Genomic DNA, 20,776 nt, shown 5'->3' on the forward strand with positions numbered 1-20,776 from the left:
TTGTAACCATAAAATGAGCCAATTAACTTTTTTTTGCACATATAACACGTACCTCTGCCTTTAACTGCAAGTTTTCTGTTTTTTTACCTGAGCTGCGTTATTTTTTTTACCTTGAAACTAAACTGTAATAAAATATTGCCTGTTCTCTCAGAGAGGGAAAAGAAATAAGGGAACTGAATTCTTGGATACAAGATGTCTATACAGGACATCAGGCTGTGTTAACATTCACCAACTAATCCTGCTCACTGCAGTGATGGGAGATAGCTGTGTCCTGCCTACGTCCTGCTGTCTGGATACCATTAGGATGATGCTCAGTATGGGAGCTGCTGCTCCTCTCACTGCAGACTGAAAGAGCAGGAACACAGTTATGTGACCAGCCAAGTACATCTGAAGGAGGGTGCATGTGTTCCTGAGCACAAAGGCATCTGATTCTCTCAGTACAGATTAAGGAGAGTGGGAGTGATGGTGGGTTAAGATACAGGGGAAAGAATTCTGCACAGAGGTGGGCAACAGTCACAAGACCTCCCTATAAACTGACTTTTTTAACAGCAGGAATTCCCTTGGCTCGAAAGTTACAACCTAGACAAGAGCTTTTCACCCTTTTGACACATAACACTGTATGCTATGATTGCAATGCTGACTTAATAATGAAAAAGCTATTTGAATACATAGGAAAAGCTGCAGACTTTGAAAATGCTGCACCCTGTTTTCCTTCAGATCACTTGTATTTCAAGCACTGAATGCTGCAACTACAGTGATGCAGTGATAATCTGTTTAGCAAATGTTCTTGCGGAGCTGAAGTTTGACAGGCCAATGCAAACTTGCAGATAAATGCACATCTGTCATGTATCATCAGTCTATTGTCTTAACGTAGCCTAAGCTACTTTCAGAATTGGACAAGAGGACAGCATCTGACCAACTGTAAGGTCCTACATAAAGGAGATCAGGCCAGTATTGCTGGACAGATTCCAGCTTCATTTTAAGCTACTGCTTTAGTGGATTAGTACTACAGACACATACATAAACTACAGACGCATACATTCTTCAAAAGAAACCATACGAAAAATACACCCAAAAGTCAAAGTGTAAAGGAGTACCTATGGCTGGAGCATTTATGCAGAGTTCTCTTGCCAACAGAAGGAAAGTTTTTCCCAGCACATAGACATTCACCTGGTAAAAGACAAAAATCATTATTTAAATCTTAAACCACAAGTGTTTTCAACACACCTTTTAATTGTAAAGGAAGAAAAAAACCCACCCTGACATCTTAAAACAACTCGCTTTAAAAAATCCAATTAAAGTAATGCAAGAAAGGTTTAGGTTGGACGTTAGGAAACATTTCTTTACAGAAAGGGTGATTAAACACTGGAGTAGGCTCCCCAGGGAGGTGGTTGATTCACCATCCCTGGATGTGTTTAAGAGCCATTTGGATGTGGTGCTTGGAGATACGATTTAGCAGAGGGTTGTTAGTTTGGGTACTATGGTCAGGCTGAGGTTGGACTTGATGATCTTTGAGGTCTTTTCCAGCCTGAGTAATTCTATGATTCTATGAAATATTTGTAGGAACAGAGCAGAACCTGGTGCTCGTCAAAAGCTGCACAAGTGTCTCTACCCCACCACTCTCTGCTCTCCACCCCAACTGCTCAACTAAGAGGATGTAAAGAGATGGGAGGAGCTGCTCTTCATACTCTGATTTGCAATTTATGGCATAGGCAATTACGGTTGTGTTTGTAAAGACTGAGGAAGTTTTATTTCACTATCTTAAGATGTGTTTTGTGGTCAACAAGAAAGGCAGGATATTCTTCAATTCCCAATGAGCTACAAACGTTCCCACGAAGCTCCGTGCACACCTTGATTCACAAGGTACCCATAAAGGTTGAAGCAAGTATAAAAAATTTGAATGTAAAAAGGGAAGATTTCAAATAAATCCTTAGAATTATCACATATCCCAAAAGTAAATGCTCAATCAAGTAAGTGTCTGCGATAGGGCATTAATTTAGTCCATATTTAATGAGATCACTGGATACATTCCATGCCATGTGGTTAGACTGGCCCATCCCATACGGAAGTACAGGCTGAAATGCTACCATCCTTTTGCCAGATGACATAGCAATACTATTCAATGGCAAGGAAGCAAGCAAAATACAACCTCTGAACAAGAAGTGTAGTTAGGAAATAAGTCATCGAATTCAGCAGAGAAAAATAAGCATCTACTGAATCTGGCAATTCATACAGGAGTTTGGGAGCACGTGACTTTCCATGAGCCACAGAGACATTAGTAAAGCAAAATAGCTGTAGTGTTTCAGTTGGCTTTCAATGCTCTACGTTCACTGCAGCTTTGGAATGGACTGTTTTGACCTTCTGTCCAAAAAACATTAACATAAAGAGCGGGGGTTTGGCTGTAGTTTCAGCCTTCTAAGTTGGCTGACCGAGTTACAATAAATCTTGAACCTCATCGCTTAGATCTTGCTCTGCAAGGATGATTTCACTGCACGAATCAATAAAGTTACTTCAGCGGAGCCAAGTACATGCAGTGTTTCCATCAGAGCGTCACAAACTCATCTAGTTCCTTCATTTTAGTCTAGAGAAAGCCTCAGAATCATTCGGTCAAGTATTTTTCCCTCTGGATTTTCTGCCAGAATATCCAAAATTCTTCATGCGTATCCCCATCTAACCACGTCATTACACGAAACTCCTCCCAGGGAAACTTTCCAGCAATGCAATCATCAAAGAACAAATAAATACAAAGAGACATGAGAAGGCAGGGTTGTTGTTGTTTTGAGCTATGTTCTAACTAACAAAACAAGTGCTGAATTAAAGCTAAAGCAAAGAAGAATGCATTATAAAACTGTTGGGACTTCTTTACTTTAAGATTCCCATCCTCGCCCTTCCTAAAGGTCTCCAGATCCATGCTGTATCGGAGAAGCAAACACTCAAACCCAACCTGCTTTTCCACCTCACCCGCGTTGGCAATGCTTTATGACCCGACTTCAAGGTGTAGGCAGTGTATTTACACAGAATAATAAATTCATATTGAAATGGTACATCAGGGTATTTCCTTTGAAAACAAGAGCACTTTGCAGTCTCTGGATGCCACCAACTCAGAAAGAATCGCAGAATCATAGAATTACCCTGGTTGGAAAAGACCTTGAAGATCATCAAGTCCAACAGCAGCCTAACCATAGTACCCTAACTCTAACAACCCTCTGCTAAATCATATCCCTGAGCACCACATCCAAACGGCTCTTAAACACACCCAGGGATGGCGATTCAACCACCATGATACTCAGTGCATTACGGGCTCTGTATCGAAGCTCGCACTTCTTTAATGTCAGTTTAAATGCACAGAAAGAAATGGGAATACTCAACTGGTTCCAGTTTTCCTGGCAAATCGGTTCAAGAAATACTTCAGGCCCCATAAAACAAAACTCTAAGCACCCTTGGAACTTACCGAATATCCATAGATCCATAGCAGGGTGTTCAATACGGCCTAAAGCTCACCCCAATATCAGTAACAGCTTGCTCAACAAGACACATCACTTCCACTGTTAGCAGAAGGCCCTCACACTGACATTTAATACCATTGTCACTGATATAAACCACTATAAACACACACACACCGCTGTTGTGATAGATGGAAATATTACAGATATATAGTAGGTCCACAGAAAGACCTTAGCTTTATTCATCTTCTGTACATTTTCTGCACACTACTAAGCTTTGAAAATTAAGGGAATTAATTTAGAGAGCTACTTGAATGCCTAGTTTTCATCATTAAGAACTTATAATAAAAATTCATCTACTCCAATCCATCAGAAGCTCCATGTTCCAAATTTAGAACCATATGACATTTGCATTCATAAAACCTAATTTTATGAGTTCTTAGAATGTTGAATAAACAAAACTACCCTTCTAGAAGGATGGCTCTGGCTTAGACTTGAACTGCAGCATCTTTGAAGCTTACCACATTAACTTTGGCCTCTTTTCTCCACTTCTTACATTTATAAGAATCAAAGTGAAAGCCTGCATTTTCCCAAGCTCTCTTCAGTCAACGTGTAGCAATTATTTTATTGACTTCTCAAAGACTTGTGATCTCTGTACTGTTCTCATATTTTGATCAGATATTAAAATGCCCTAAATCAGATGCAACAGAAAGGAGCATCAACCTCTCCTATCCTGGGTGTTCAAAAATATCTGCATATTCTCATATATTTTACTGTGTTGTTTTACATTCAGCTCACAATTAATGGAATTCACTTGCAAGCATACGGATCTGCCACTATGCATTCTGGTTTTCTATCTTTTGTATAACAATAAGACATTTTTTAAGACAAAAAGCACACACTCACCCAGGAACCACAAAGCAACTCATTTCTAACCTTAAGTTTTCACAGGAGAAATTAAAATTCTACAAGATGTTGTCCTTTACCAATGGTTTCTGCTCTCGTTACAGCACACTCTGTATTAGCTAAAAGTGCCACTTGGAGAGGGAATGGCTTCCAATTATTCACTTAGATCTTTATAGAAAAATCCTCCTACTTATTATACTCTTTGCCCTTCACAGTATTTTTCGAAGACAGAGTCTTTTCATTTCACATCTGTCAGTCATCAGATGCTGATTTCAAAGGGACGCTTCCATAGGGACTCTCATCCTTTCATTATTTCCTCTTGATTTCAGATCACGCCTGACATGTTCACAAATACCAATATACTTCCACTTCTACAGATAACAAATACCTCCATGCCAGTACCATGGGAATTCAGCTGTTCATCATCCTAACACATTCCAGGACTTTAAACCCTCTTTGGGAAAGAGGGAATCCCCCATTCATAGAGGTACCAGATACATTAAATTCTGGACAGTAGCAATCAATAAAGTTGCAATCACAGTCAAGCAAAAATCTTCATTCATGTTTCTAAATTAATAAATCAATACCCTTTTACTACAAGCAATTTCCAAAAAGGCTTTTTCATGACCATGGCACAGCGTCGTAGAAAAATATTACAAATGGTGATGATGCTGAGTTCTTCTATCATTCAGAAAGACGAAGACCGGGCAGTTGGAACTCAATGAGAATTCACACTGTGAAACAACCATGGCTGCTTGCCTAAATAATTAAGCAAGCATGAAAAGCAAATGAGTTTTTAAGGAGAGTGTCTGTTGCTGGGGGAAGAGGCACCTGTGGTTATTTGATTCATTATTAACATTTTTAGTATAGTAATGCCTGAAGGTCCCAACCAGGTTGTTTAAATTAACTCAATCAACATAGCAATTTGCAAAGGGGCAATAAAGGCAATGCAGTCAACATGTTAATATCTTTAAAGGAACAAAGGGTATTAAAAACTGAAGCCAGTACATACTGTCTAAAAGCTATATATATATGTATATATTATTTCGCCCTTCTCCCATAATGTCTTATTTCCAGGGTCTGTATCAGAACTAGAACATCACATTTAACCTGAGAAGAGGAACAATCTAAGAAACTACAAATGTGTACAAAACCCAGCTTGTCAGAGTGAAGCTGAAGACACAAATCAAAATTAAGCAGCTTCTTTTATGCTACATTTTAAAGCTCTGCCTTCATCCTAGGGACCCCATAGAGAGAGCCTACTTTTCACTAATCACATCCACTGTCATCCTAGCATTCTCCCTCCAACACCACAGCTGTACAATAAATCAGAATCACACCATCTATGCAACAAAGTAAGGGAGTAATTTGTGACAAGCACAGGAAAAAAAAAATCAGCAAGGCCCAGTGCTGCCTTAAAAATAAAACAAATAGCAATGATAATAAAAATAAATACATCTACAAGCTTCCCAGAATAACTCACAATAATGATCCTTCTGAACAACGGACTATTGTTACTTGACTGCACAAACTGAATAGGTAAGAGTTAGTTTGAAGTGGAAGACAGACCAAAGGACCAGACAAACAAGTAGCACACACTGATTTTCTCTTCTTGTACATCCTCTTCCCTCATCGTAAATCATGGCATTGGCTCTGGTTGGAAGGGATCTCAGGACGCCTCCAATCCAACCTCTGCTCAAAGCAGGGTCAGTGCTAGAACTGAACAGGTGGCCCTGGGTCTGGAGAACCTCCAAGGATGAGACTTCAAAACTCCTCTGGGCAACCTGTTCCAATGATCAAGCATCCACACACTGAAAAGCCTTTTCTTCATATCAAGACAGAATGTCTCATTTTCTTTTATTATGCCAGTTGCTGTTAATCCTCCTGCCGTGCACTGCTCTAAAGGGCCTGATTCTAACATCACTTCAGGCAGCATTAGTCTTATTTAACAGCAGGACACACCATACGGCACACTAAAATGATACTTGACAAGGCTGAAACTGGAGATCAAAGCAGTGCCAGCATCTCTTCCTGAAGTCTTTTACGACTACATTGCAAAGACCATGACACTGGAGATTACAAAAGGCTAAAAAAGAAACTAAGAAAGAGTCTCCTAGGGTTGGAAAGGCAGCATTCAAATGTGAGCCAAATAGTTCCTCAGGTGAATGGAACAAATGCTCTGAAACAGATGAGCAAACCCAAACTTCAAAAGTTGGGCCAAGGCTAGACAAGCTCCTCAGCTCTCCTCGACAAGCAAGTCCTGTCACTTCGATTGGAATAACAAAAAAGCAAACAAAGGGCCTGATTATAGACCGCTCTGAAGACTGTATTTGCAAGTAAAATGCAATATCTGAAAATACAAACAAGTACTTTCCCTGTCGGAGACTGGTGACTGATCATCCATCCAATGCAATCAACATGCAGCATATGCCTTTCTGCTCTGCACAGGGAGCATGTAGAGCTGCTCTGCACATTTTCAGCTCATTTCAGCTAGTGCTTTTAAGTCTAAGTGTACTAGAGGCACACTGAATCTGACACTTTCAACGGGAGGTTTCCTACACATAGAACGTATTTCATCTAGAGATAAAATGGAAAGCAAAATACAAAAAGCTGGCCTTTCCAATGAAGAAGGGGGGCATTTTATTTCATTCTGACAGCAATTTTGAAGTTCCTGAAGTTGTTATGAAACAGAATAGTTCTCCAGTGGAATAAGCCAAACTCCCCCATCTCAGTCATCAGTACAGGAGGAAAACTGAAAGGGCTCTTTAAACAGCCTCTCACTTTCAGCTACCCAACTTGCTTATGTTGGGAGCTACTGGCTACCAGTTGTGAGGTCTCAGCTCTCCCAGCAGATACTGAAGGTCACAGATGCAGAATAGCATAGCAAATATTGTGCTCAGCTGCAAGGTGGTAAAAGAAAGCAGCAGGTATTTTTTTCCACAGGCTTTCATGTACCCTTTTTGCTGGTAGATTCACATTTTGTTTTGCTATTAGATGAAGCAGTACACAAAAGACAGCAGTGCTTCCACCCATCACCACTCAAACACACCAAAATCTATTTCAAGGCATTCTGCACTTGCTCAGTAGTAGTGTGCAGGTCACCCCAAACCAGTTAAAGATTATGAAAAGACAGCAATATCACTTCTGCTAACAGCCTTCCTTTTACTCTAATGATGTTCACATCCTAACTTCACAATAGCAGAGCTGTCCTTGAATGAAAAAGTCACTTCAAGACAATAGTACTACCCAATAAACAAACTGCTTTTAGCTTTCGTACCATCTGCAAGCAAAGACTGATCTAAAGCACCATGCAGGGAAGTTTTCTTTCTGGGCAATAAATGTTTGGCCACTAATTTTAGAGGGAAACAAAGCATCGAGAAATAAGAATCACCTACGGAGCTTCTTTTGCAGGTAATTTTACTTTAAGCATGTATATAATGATGACTTAAAATAGAAAATGGGAGGTGGTTGGTTTTTATTTGTTTTGCTTTTTTTGGTGTCGTTTAATAAAACAAACTGGGATTGACAGGAGAAAATCTGGAGGAAGTCAAAAAAGCTCATTTCTGGTTTTTTTTCAGTACAGCTTTCTGGCTAACTACAGTTAACAATGACATTTAAGATTCCTGTTAGCTCAGATTCATCTTTAAGAAACCAGAAATGGGAGGCTATCAGAAACTGTCACGTAGTTAAATACATAAATAAAGTTCATGACAGTGAAACACTGTATTTTCTTCTTCTTTCCAGGGCTGACTATTTTCATACCACTGATCTATTTCCAGCTCTCCCATCTCTTCGGTTACCCCCCTTTAACCTTTTGGGATCATATGTGCCCCATCTCGACACCTCTTATGGCTGGAATGTATAGAGGGAAAAAGAAACAAATTGCTCAGTCTCTGTCCCTGCCAACAGGACATCTTTCCTTCTTCAGATTCAATCCCTCTTCTTAGCATTTGGTAGATATTCTCCATATTACTGCAATCATTCTTTTTCATAGCAACCACCACATAAAATCACTTGTGTTTAATAGGAAATAACCCCCCCCAAAAAAAATCTACATATGCAATATTTGCTTATAAGCAATCAAAATAATTCAATAAGAGCTCGCAAAAATAAAAAAAAATAAAAAAATCCATTAGTAATTTTAAGAATTAAGGATTCATTTGATTATTGTAATTCCAGCAGATTGCTTTAAGCAATAAATAGTCTTCAGAGGGATGCCATTTACCAAGACAGCTGGGAGGACAAAAATAGATGTAACTAACCTACTCACATTGTATGTAAAACAGTTTGAACGTGGAGAATGCGAGTAAGGCAGTGTAGGCCAGCAGAGCTTTCTATTTCCACACAAAGAGCAAACATGTATTTTGTTCAAAATACAGCTCATAAAACACATCCCTGGCACACACTAATCCATTTACACTGTATTACCTACAAAGAGTTTTTTCTTCTACTGTTGTTATGTTAAAAATATGTAACTACTGACCTTGCGCCATTGCAATAACCCTGAATACTGAAAAAAGCACCATACTAACTCTTGATACATTATTTGTTAAAAGCAAAAGAAATTTGATACTTAATTTCACTGAGCAATTACTGAGTTACAAACCCAGTGATTTCCCAATTCAGAAAGCTTAGGGAGACATTAAAGCATCCCAAACAGCCCACGCTGACAGCACTTTGCTTCAATGTAACCTTTATCAAGAGAATCTTCCCATAAAAAAAAATAGATACGATACCTGAAGTAGATCACTGAGGTCCAGTAACATGTCTGTGAAGAAGTCAAGGAACATAAACGCTTGTTGAATGTGACTGTTCCTAAATTTCATTAGCAAGGCAAAAAACAAAGGAATAAGCCCAAGTTAAATGGCAGCAAAGAGCAAATACAGGTGAGGTATTGGGATGGAACACTTCTGCTCACAGCACAGTCAGCACCCAGCTAACAGTTCTGCACCACAGCAGTTCCTGCTGCAGTCACTGCACAAAGCTGCTGATGTAAAGTGGTGGCCTGAAAGAAAAAGACAACACCTCGTGCAATTTACAACTACTCACCATATCTTGCAGCCTACGGAGAGAACAGTAACAACAAATCAGACAATGACTCCTTAGCAGAGTCCGTTGCAACAGGACAAGGGGAAATAGTTTCAAACTAAAAGAGGGAGATTTAGACTGGATATAAGGAAGGTGTTTTTTTGGGTGTTTTTTTGTTTGTTTTACAATAAGGGTGTTGAGGCACTGGCACAGGTTACCTAGATGGATGGTGGTGGATGCCCCATCCTTGGCGACACCCAAGGTCAGGCTGGATGGGGCTCTGAGCACCCGATGGAGCTGTGGGTGTCCCTGTTTGTTGCAGGGGGGTTGGATCACATGACTTTTAAAGGATCCTTCCAACTCAAAACGATTCCATGATTCTACTTTCAAATTCATTATCATTCATTATTACTCAACTATGTGATCAGGTCACCAACTACTGCTCCTTATGGGCACACACCTGGGACTGACAATAGTTCAAAGGAGTTGAAACTACCTTAAGTTTCCATCTGATTATACTGAATGTAAACGTGTTTTTAAACATACTGTCTTCAGAACTAAAAAAGAAAGCCAAACAAACATTAAGCTTAAAGTGCAAAGGTGGCCTCATGCCGAGAGCGAAGTACTGCTCACATGCTCCAGCTATCAGCCAACCAGAGCTGCCTCACCTGTCATAAAGGAGTTCCGGATTTACCATTAAAAGCAGCATCAAAGTGAAACTAAGGAGGGAGGCAGGCAAAGAAAACACGTAGGCAGAAATTCTGTATGGAGAAATGCATTAAGAAATCCAGTATTAAGAAGCACTGGAACATCGGTATAGCCTGGTACACCACAGTAACGCAAGCATGTGACGTTTTTAGGGTATGCCATTGTATAAGTTTCTCTTAAATATTATCAGCAGTGGAAGAAGAATAATTTAGATCACGTAATCACTTTATACATAAACATTTGTTCACTAAGGATTTTTATCCTTGAGCATTTCCATCCTTAGTTTGCATTTGCAATTACATGAATTTAGTCCTCCAAATGCACTACAAAATCCAATGCATTATGTTAAGAATATTCGGTGACAGTGAATTTTAGCATGAAAAGAAAAATCACAGTATAGTTGGATATTTAATTAGGTGAAAGCTCAGTCTGAAAAAATCCCAGACCTATTATAGAAAAATATTATGCAAGGCATTAAGGTAATCTTTAACACAGTAAGAAAACTGTTCATACAAACAGACTGCAAAGAAATAATACAGCTTAGAAATTTACACAGAATAATACTGAATCAAATGTGACTTTCTGGCCAGAATAGTGAGGAAGTGGAAAACTGAAAGAGTTCAGTAATGAAACTGCCAAGAAACCACAGCTCTTGTCAGCTCCTCAAATGGATCTAGAAAGAAATCACAACAGCAATTTTATGCTTGAGGAATATTCTAGATCTAAAAATGTTCCTAGTGCATTACGGACTTGAAGTGTCCAGTTACCATTTGTCCATCACTGAGATACCTAAAGATACTGAGATGCTTCCACCACTGAAAGAACTAAAATTATCACCCGTACTTGACAGATTTGGTCACAATTCAGGGATATATAAAAATAAATAAATAAGCAAAAGAAGGAGCTGATGGGTTCTTGAAATGCTGAAGCAAGCAGTCGCATGGCCCTAGAAGCTGCCACTGGAGACAGAATCACTGCCAGAGGGTAACACACATTTTAGCTGAGCCAAAAAGCTACTTTTCTAACAGAAGTATTTCAGTTAGAGTCGTGAAATCTGTACAATAATTTACTCTTCACCATCATCAAACTGCAACTGGTGGAAAAGAGCCAAACTTGATACTGCAAAGTGCTCAGTCTTCGTGACTGCAAGAAAAACAAACCTACCTTCTAACCTAAGTAAGGAGAAACAGAGAAGCTGCACAAAGTTGTAGGGACAGAAGATTAGAGCTAAGAAGTTGGGAAATTCATGTGCAGGGTTCAAGCAATGATTCAGAGCCATACACACTACAGATGCTTTCACATACAGTTGCTTTGCTCCACAGAGAAGTTACTTCAAGTGTCCACCGAAACGGTAAGCAAAGGTCACAGTAAAAATGTGGCATTTCTGGATTTCATTTAATGTAGCCTCCAGCAATCTCTCTCAATGATTAGACGCGTAGCAAAGCAAAAGTAAAGGGGAAATTTGAGTCATGCAGTAGCAACGGGTTGGCCTTTACTGTGAATATTGTGAGCACAATTATCAGCAGGAAGTAGATGTAAAAACAGGCAGTTGTTTTGAAACTCCTTTTCAGAGCTGGAACGGTTCAGGAGAACATATAACAACAGCTGAAAACTGCAGATAATACTTAATATGTGCTCAAAATTTATACAATCCTAAGATAAATGTTTTCTTTGAAGCACAAAGAACACAATGATAATTTTACATATGGAGACTGCTAACACATGGAAAAGTTCCCCAAGAGACAGAAAGCTACTGATATGGTAGATAGACACGTGCAAAACAACAGCATCTAAACACAAGGGCTCTTGGGTTATAAATGTACCCAATCTCAAAAGAAAAGAAGGAAACTTCAACAGTTTCTGCTGCTTTTTTTTGTGTGTGTGTGTGCTTATTTTTTAGCTGACTTCACCAAGGTATGCAGCTGATCGGCCACCTTCGGAAGCTTCCAAACCAAATGAGATGAGTCTAAAGGCTTAACTTCAAAAGATTTAATTCAAGGGAATCCTTTGACCAACGTGATGCAAGAGGTCAGGCTGAGCGGTCAGAGCACTCCCCTTCTGCCTTTATAATCTGGTAATCTGTGGATAATGTGAGGGCACAATGAATCACTGCAATAATGATCTCATTCTCAGTACCAAGGGAAACAAAAGTTCGTGATGAAATGAATACTACCGGAAACCTAAAACCCAAAATACCAAAACAAGCGTGCATTTGTCTTTTAGACAGGCCCATTTTATATATTCCAGCAATTCTAAAGTACTTATACGGATAAAAATCCCCTTAGGTTTCGGGTATCGTTAATTAGGAAGCAAAAATTCCACTTGACCAAGTTTATACGGAGATGCAGAAATACTTGTAGGAGATCAAGTTGCTACCTCTCCTAAAATATCAAGGTTTTAATGTGTGACAGAACCTACAACAATCAGGAAAGCCTCAAACAATTTCATAGGTTTTTACTACGCCCAGTTGAGTGTTCCAAAGTGCAATACGCGGTGTCATGTTGGAAGTATACAGGTATATACCACGCAGCATGGAGAGGATGGAGAGACTGGTTTGGGTTGGTGAGGTCCTTTTGTTTGTTTGCTTGAGGTTTTTTTGGGGGGAGCGTATTCATTTTACTTTTGAAATATTCTCAAGTTACCCTTCACATTTGTATTTACTGTTTACAAGCTTACTACACAATCAGGGATACCACAGAAAGATTAATGCCAAGGAATCCTGACCACAAACCGCTAAGCAGAACTGTGATGTCTGTGAGAGCTGTGCAGTCACTTTCTGCTTCTAACAAAAACTCCTAACATCCATAGGTACATAAGATAGTTAAACCTGAATTCCTTCTATGCACTCAGTAAGAATGATTCAGCTGGCTGCAAAGAAAATAAAGCAAAGCTTAATAAGAAGGATAACTGACAAGCAAACAGCAAGCATTCTGAATAGAAGCACATATCTTTCTCAAACTTTAGATGAAACTTAACACTTGCAATTTCAATGTTATGTTTTGCATGAGCTCCATAAGAGATGAGAGCTTCCCAGAAGCACCTACGGTAACAAACACGTGGAGATAAGATAAAAGGGCCAGAGGACAACAGAGAAGAGTGATACCAGGGTGAAAAATTAGTGACTGCGTTTGCCTGGCCCTGAACCCAGTTCCCCATCTTTCTATCGTATATCCTTGCCCTTCTGTATTTTCATACTGCAAGTGATTGCTGATTGTGACTTATCACAACAAAATCTCTCCTGCTTTACAAACTTCCACTGTTTTAATTAGCAATTAATTAAAACTGACTGACAGCGCTAATTGTTTGCTAAAAACATTTCTCTTCCCAACTACGCTGAACTAACAGGATTAGAAAATAATAACCCAAACCAATTCTTTTGTAGAAAACTCATTTCTCATAACTCTCACAAAGATTTGCCTTGAGGCTGAAACCCAATGGAGGCAGTTTCTGAACTTTGCAAAGAACAAGTTTGCATAGCACTTGCATGCACATGTAAAGACAGCACTTAAATCAAACTGGAAAGTATAAAATCCATTTTCATAAAACAAACTAGCTTATGTGAAGACAAATGCATGAGAAAAAAAGGCTGCATATTGGTCTGTGGTTTGGGTTTATGTGGGCTTCTTTTTGTTTGCTTTGTTCTTCTTTGCACATAACTGCATGTCTGTATTGCATAAAATACAGTACTTTAAACTCCATAATTGTTAAGGACAAAAAGCATTGCTGGATCGCTTCCCCAGATCGACCAGCATGTTATCACCATAGCTCCCCTTTCAGAACGTGGCACACCTCTATATTCATAGTTATAACAAAGCCAGTGGTGGTAATCCAGCATCGTACAGCCACCTATATAGGTAGATCTACTAAAAAGGAGACAGACAGACATTTTAGTCTACATCCAGCAGACTGATTATGCAACTTCAACTGCAAAGGTGACAAGAGCAACCTTCTGGCTCACCCAGGGGCTGAGCTGGCCTCCAACACCAGCTGTCTGCCTCTACTACTCTACACCTGGCAACTAAGGACAAAATCTAGGGCAAGAGGGCTGCTGGATTCAGCACAAGATCGACAGGATGAACCCATTGCCTGAGAGCTACATTAAGCTTCTAACTCCCCAACACACGTATAACTCAGCTGTCACAAAATTAATGCTGTTACTTTTATTAATAATTTTCTTTAGACTCATTGCCATTTACAGTAACATTTCCAAGAGCAAGCTGAATATTCAGTCAGTGTTCAGCTCTTTTGAAAATGCTGCCCTTAAAGAATACAGTCTTCAAAGAGTTCAGGCCAGGCTGCAGCCAAAGAGTTACTGACTCCAAGTAAACAACCTGCTTTGTGTGATACTACGGAGTATTTACAAAGTCACATGTAAATTTACAGCTCAGTGCAGCACAGCCAAGAAAGAACAGAATAAAATAAATACTTCTTGTCCAAAAATGCTTGTTGCCTCGTTTATTCAGGATGCTATGCAAGGAATACATGAATGACGCCGCCAAAAGAAAACCTGGTTAGCGTGCTCTGGGAAAGTTAAAGCATGGAAGGAAATGTAAATATTAAGTTTTTAGAGACCTGAGTTTATCTCCAACCTGGACGATGTGATCGTGTATAAACAACAGCTGGCTACATTCGGAAAACAAAACGTCTCCAAACAAGAAAGGAAGACCCTCTTCCCCTTGAAGAGTAAATTGAACGGCACTGGTGAGGCAAAACAAGAGAGTTTGCTAGGAGAAGCAAGTTTTAAGGAAGAACTTAAAAGAAGAGTGGAGCTGGCAGACAAGAATAGGAGAGAGGCACCAGGAAAGGAGCAAAGCTCAGGCTGCAAGAAAAAAGGAAACTGTAAATAGCAGAAATGACTGCAGAAAACATTGTGTGCCTGAAAAAGGAGTTCAAACACATAAGTGAGGGTGAAGCCATCCAGTCCAAAAACCTGCACAGCATGGCACAGTGACAGAGAGGGCATAAAAACGTAGCTGGGAAGGAGGGCAGCAGTGAAGACTTAGATAGGAGTTCAGCTTTTTAGTTTCTTTACCCTTCACATGAAGCCTGCAGTGTTTATGATTTGTACCGGGACACTTCACAAAACGGAAGAGGTGAAGATTTGGAAGAATTACTCTCAGCTGACGATGGGGAATTCAACACAGCACATGTCAGCCAGGTTTGCAGCTGGAGAGAGCAGTGAACGAAACCAGGAGCAGAGAAAATCACACCCAGCCCAGTAGTGGCAAAAGAAAACCAGCAGTGCTGTGAGCTTCACACTCTGCTTCTCAGGATGTTCCAAATGGAAGCGTTTGGGAAGATTTGGGAAATGAAAGATGTTAAAGCCATGGTTTGGCTCCAGGCAATTTGCACCAATGTGAACAAAGCATAATCTCAGCCTGGCTCAGCCTGGCTCTTGTAGCCTATCACCACCGCTTTTCCTGGGCTGCTATCAGTGCAACGATGTGACAAACCTGCCTAAGGAACCGCCTGAAATAAATATTTTTCCTCCTTTTATTATTATTTTTTGGCCTGTTTTCAACTGGATTAACTCCCCAGCTCACACGTAACTGCACAAACACCTGGGCTGATAGAAGGCAGGGGACGGACTGGGGGAGGAACAAGCAGGCAAGGGCAAAGCAAGATGATTTCTTTCTGAAGCCGTGCCAACTCACACTGGCTTAAAGCATTCACCTCAAACACAGCCTGAGACAATCTCTGTCACCCATCCCACCTTCTCAAATTTCTCTTTAAAGTAACACTGTTTGCAGAGTCCTCCCGGGCTAGCTCCAAAACACAAAGACCTGCCTTATCTGAAAGAGAAACTTTAAAACAAATAAGGAGCAGGAGCCTGCAGAATAGCTGCTTAACAGTAAACCAGCCTCAGAAAACTGATAACGCCTCCCCTGTTTGAAGCACACACGTGATTCCTGTGCAAAAGTTCAACACAGCATCGCTCTGGTTCACACCCGATCAACCCCCAGATGTACCTTTAGCACTGCCCTGCTCTGTTAAACCAGAACCAACCCAAATTTCACACACACAGAATGGTTCACGTTTTCCGTGCTAGAAGCCAGGCGTTACACCTTTGCTTTCATGCTCATGCAGAGCCCAGTGCACTGGTATTATCTCAGAACTCTGGTGGGATGGGAGAGTGGCAGCTGCTGTGCAACTGCATTGAGGCACAGAGGAGTTTGCAAACTCTCAAATGCTGCTGTCCTGCCAGTATCAATGAACGTGATTTCATCATGCACACACGTTATCCAATCTCTTCCATGTAAAACAGCCACGCAGCAGGAAATTCCTGACAGTGGAGTCTTTACTTAAGAAACAAAAAAAAACCCACCACACAGCATTAAAAAGAAATGAATGGTATCCTTGCCATCCTGAGGCTGCTGACTTCCTAATGGCCTTCAATGGAAAATCCAACAGTTGGCCGCGTTATGCTTCCCATTTTAAAAGACCTTTCAGAGAATCACATCAACGTATGTCATGTAACACAAGGAAGAAACAAACTTCTCTTGCAAGTCCTTCTGCATTATGCGCAGGTAGAAACATGCCTGTAGAAACCCTTTCATTACTCGATCTGGATACTCGCCACAGTGCGCTGAAGGGAGCTCCTGCATTCAGAGCACACAACACTCAGAACATCTGGGTTGGAAAAGACCTGTAAGATCATCACAAGCAACCATCATCAGGGCAGGGGGAAATTTCGGTCTTCTTCATTCTTCAGCTTCCTGCTTCTCAGCATTATTAATTATTCACTATTAATTAAAAGCATGGAGTTTTTCTTCACATGCTATTTAATAGGTATTCGGTGAGGTTGCTACATACACCTTCCTGCTCCTTGCTCTTTGGAAAGGAGAGAAGGAGAGCTTGTCTTCCACAAACACCACCTAACTGTTAATTACTTCTCAAAGCAAGTCTGATTACAGGCATTACCGTAACTCTCAGTAACTTCCTCAATCACCCATCCATCTTTGTTACACATCTTAAACGCAGCAGGCTTGGCAGTCAGCACAACATGCCCCTCTTCCACCGAATGAACTTCTCTGTTCCCAGTTTTGTCACTGCACTGCAAAAACACCTTTATCTCTCTGTATCACGTTATAATAAACAAACAAACACTTCTCCCTTCTGTGGTAAAATGATCCAAACTCTCCTCTTAATAATACAATGATCATTTTGACTCTGCAGTTCACGGCTCTCTACAAAGGGTCAGATAAACCATCTGACAACTGCACTTTTGGTATAAACACCCATGTGTTAATGTTATGGTCAATAACCATTTTTCAGACCATCTCGCTGCCACTGATGAGCCCAAGCTATGGGTTGATCTAACTAGCAGGTCTGTGATTTAAAAATCAACACAGTAATTTGCCCACCTGTCCCAAACATGCAAAAAGGGCTTAAGAGCTAAGTTACATTCTGAGTTCCTGATGATGGAAATAGACGCAATGCATATCAGATATTCCACCCCCCTTCAAGTATGCCAGCCCTAATTTCCACAGACCTGTTATCCTAAATGCGTAGCTAAGAAGCTCCCATAATAAACTGAAGGAAGAAATGTAAAGTTAAGATTTAATTCAGCTTTGCACCACAAAATAAAAGATAAAGCAAGCGTCAATTGCTTGTTAACAGGTTACTCATCTTTATGAGGAGATCCTTGAGGAGCAAAAGGAAAGCACTTTACAGGGGTGGGGACAGAAGGGAGGAAGTGGCCAGAATACACATAGAGATCCTACTGAGAACTCAGACCTTCAGTAAGCAACCTGCTGCAGTTCTCCACAGGTCACAGACACTGTCCAAATTAGCTTCGCTTTAACAGGAACTCCTAAAGCATTTCAAAACGCTGCTGCATAGCGAACATGCTGGGGTTAATTTGCTTGCAAACAGCATTCATCACATCCTTAGAAGTTAAGGTTTTATTAAATGGTTTTAATCAAGATAGAAAAAGAAGAATATTTTTTTGAAGCGTCATTTTAAACTTTTATCCCTCTATTATCTTCTGAACGCTGCAGCAATGGAAAGTACTTATCTCACGTCTCCCTTACAGCACAGAGACTGCTCTTTCATTATCAGTTTTTAAGAAGTTGTAAACTTATCTCAGCTGCTGGAATTCTTCACCAGGAATAAAAAAAAGCATCCAGTGATGATGTACATATCATCTGCCTCTGGGAAAAGAAAAACTGCCAGTGATATGCTGGGAAAGATCTCCTTAGACTCCTTTCACACAGACTTGCAGCATTTTTATTGTAACCACGCAGTGTAATTTCAAATAACATCCTACAGCAAGCTCCTGAAATACATCTCTGCTCCAAACAACAACTGAGAATGCTATTGTGGGTCCCGTGTCTACAGCTGCTTGCTTATTGTGTCATATTTGCAGAGCTTTCAAGAAAAAGAAGATAGTATTTCTTCCCCCCTGCTACCCAGACTTACAAATTCAGTCTAGGCTTTTGATAACAAGCTCAGTACAACAGCAGAACTAGCAAGCAGAACTTGCTCTCCCTCACAATTTTACCTGCTCAAATGCAGCTGGAAAGGTGTATTCTGGGGTCTTCAGGATACCACACAGGAGACTAATACACAGGGTAGGCCTCTTATGTTCCAGGAGGCAGCACATAGCTGTGTGTGCTTTGGATGCACAAGGGACAGACACGTCTACACTGCACCACTGCCCTAACAGAGAAGCACACTTCACTTCTGTGCCTTCACCTCTCCAACCAGAAGATGAAGACTGTAAATACTGACCTCATCCACAGAGCACTGTAAATCCTACCCCTCAGCCAGGAGGGAGCAAACTGGAATTACATCCCTGCTGTCAGAGCTGTTTGCATATTAGGTCACTGTAACCATATATAATAAGTACAGTACGCAAAAACAAAAGAAGAAAAAACACAGCAAATGGGTAGGAATTGAGAAAAAGCTGAACCTGGTAAACACCCCCTCAGCTAAAAAGGCTGCCAGTCTGCTCAAACTGTTACAACGAGGATAGACAGAAAGACTACAGGGTAAGCATAGGACTAAATGCACTGCCAGGCTCAAAGGGCTGGATTAATAGCACAAAGCCCAACTGGCAGACAGTTACAGCAGGCATCCCTCAGGGCACTGTCTTACATTCACACTGAGCCACCAAAGCAGAAGGCATCACAGGCAGGTCTGTAGCTGACACCAAGCTGGAGAAGCAGTCCATCCACCAAAAGGTAGGGCTGCACTTAGAGGGCCCTCAGCAAGCTGGAGAGCAGGGTGGGCAGGAACTGCAATTGTCTTTACATTTAAAAAGTCCACTGCTTAAGACAGAGTAACCCCTTGCTACAGTACATGGCAGGTCTGATTGGCTACAGAACAGCTTGCAGAAAAGGAGATGGAAGTCCCTATGGACAAGCTGAGCAGGAGTCAGCAGCATGCTCCTGCATCAAGAAAGACTAAGCACATATTGAGCTGCATCAGCAGAAACCCTGCCAGTAGTTAGGGGAAGTGATTATTTCCCTTTATTCACTAATTATGAGGCAGCACCTGGAGGGCTGTGTTCAGGTTTGGGTCCTCAAGACATACAGACATCAAGAAGCTGGAGTACCTACAGTGACCAAGAAAGTCACAGGGCTGCAGCTCTGTATGTCTGATTGCAGGATGAGAACTCGGCTTGTACAGCCTGGAGAACACTTTCGGCAAGGAGATCCAACACTGTCTTTACCATCTAATAATGCTGTACAGAGAAGGAGCCAGATTCTCCTTGGACATACACAGTGACAGAACAAAAGGTAAGTGACGCAAGGAATGCAAGGGAAAAAAAAGGTTTAGCATGAAGTTCAAAAAGCGGACTGTGATTAGAGATAACAAAAACTCTACTTGAGTAGGGCTTCAGCAATCTACTGATGACATGAGCGGAGAACTGAATTGAAAAGGCTCTCTCCAATCTAAATTATTCACTGATCCTGTTGGAACACAGGCTTTCTACATCGTCTATGTATTTTGCCAGTTTCAAATATGTTCCTATGTAAACATACCTCTGTACACATATCCTACCTTCCCTGTGGCTGCTTGCTAGGAAACTGGCAGAAAAATTCTCTGTCTTCCCTCCCATGCTACAACTCTCTGAATGTTTTTTGGTAAAAAGGATTCTTGCAATGAAAAATTTTTTCCCTTTTTTTGCAGCTTCTTTTTGACACTGCCCTCTGGTTCTCAATACTGCTGCTCAAGCAGCACTCACAGCTCCTGCTCACGCTCCCATCTTCTCCAGTTGCAGCAGCAAGAAAAGTGACTCTTTTACAGCTCCACAGGGAGGGCTGCCAACAGTATCAGCAAAAAACAAGGACTGGAGCACTCTCTTGTTTCATCACTGAATGACTATGAGAAACAGCTGAGACAATGAAGTCATTGGTTCAAGGACTGAGGAACGAACATAGTAGCAACCAATACTTGAGTTTCCCTGCCACAATAAGAGCATAAAGTCTGAGTGGATGAGAGAAGGCAAAAACTAATAAATATTATACTGAAAGTTTACACAAATATTTTTCAGCTGAAGAAGTGTTATCTGAATAAGTGCTGAACATAATTATTGGCAATGAACGGGGTACTCCAGATGTGATAAGAATGCAGTGATTTGGGAGTCCCTAAGAAACAACAGCACAGATGCAGCCCATCTGTTGCATTCCCTACAAGGCTGATCCTTTAAGGACCAGAAATTTTCATACAGAAAATTCAACTTA

At 40.7% G+C, this 20,776-nt stretch overlaps 1 protein-coding gene across 5 annotated transcripts in view; it reads right to left on the reverse strand.

Moving 5' to 3' along the window:
- Positions 1 to 20,776, reverse strand: part of BRF1 (BRF1 general transcription factor IIIB subunit) — a 155,119-nt gene that overhangs the window by 85,783 nt on the left and 48,560 nt on the right. For 4 of the 5 annotated variants that reach the window (XR_014946165.1, XM_015865581.3, XM_085547800.1 and 1 more), the window contains exons 4-5: positions 9,086 to 9,117; positions 1,098 to 1,170 (exon numbers count right to left, since the gene is read on the reverse strand). Coding sequence is in view for 4 of the 5 variants with exons in the window: in XM_015865581.3 (XP_015721067.1) it covers positions 1,098 to 1,170; positions 9,086 to 9,117 (105 nt within the window). In the remaining variant the exon portion in view is untranslated. Of the gene's footprint in view, positions 1 to 1,097; positions 1,171 to 5,948; positions 6,059 to 9,085; positions 9,118 to 20,776 lie in introns of those variants that run through there. The other variant, XM_085547802.1, reaches the window with a different exon arrangement.

This window comes from Coturnix japonica, chromosome 5, assembly GCF_054131305.1.
Source record: "Coturnix japonica strain WE chromosome 5, WE-NBRP24, whole genome shotgun sequence".
NCBI lineage: Eukaryota > Metazoa > Chordata > Aves > Galliformes > Phasianidae > Coturnix > Coturnix japonica.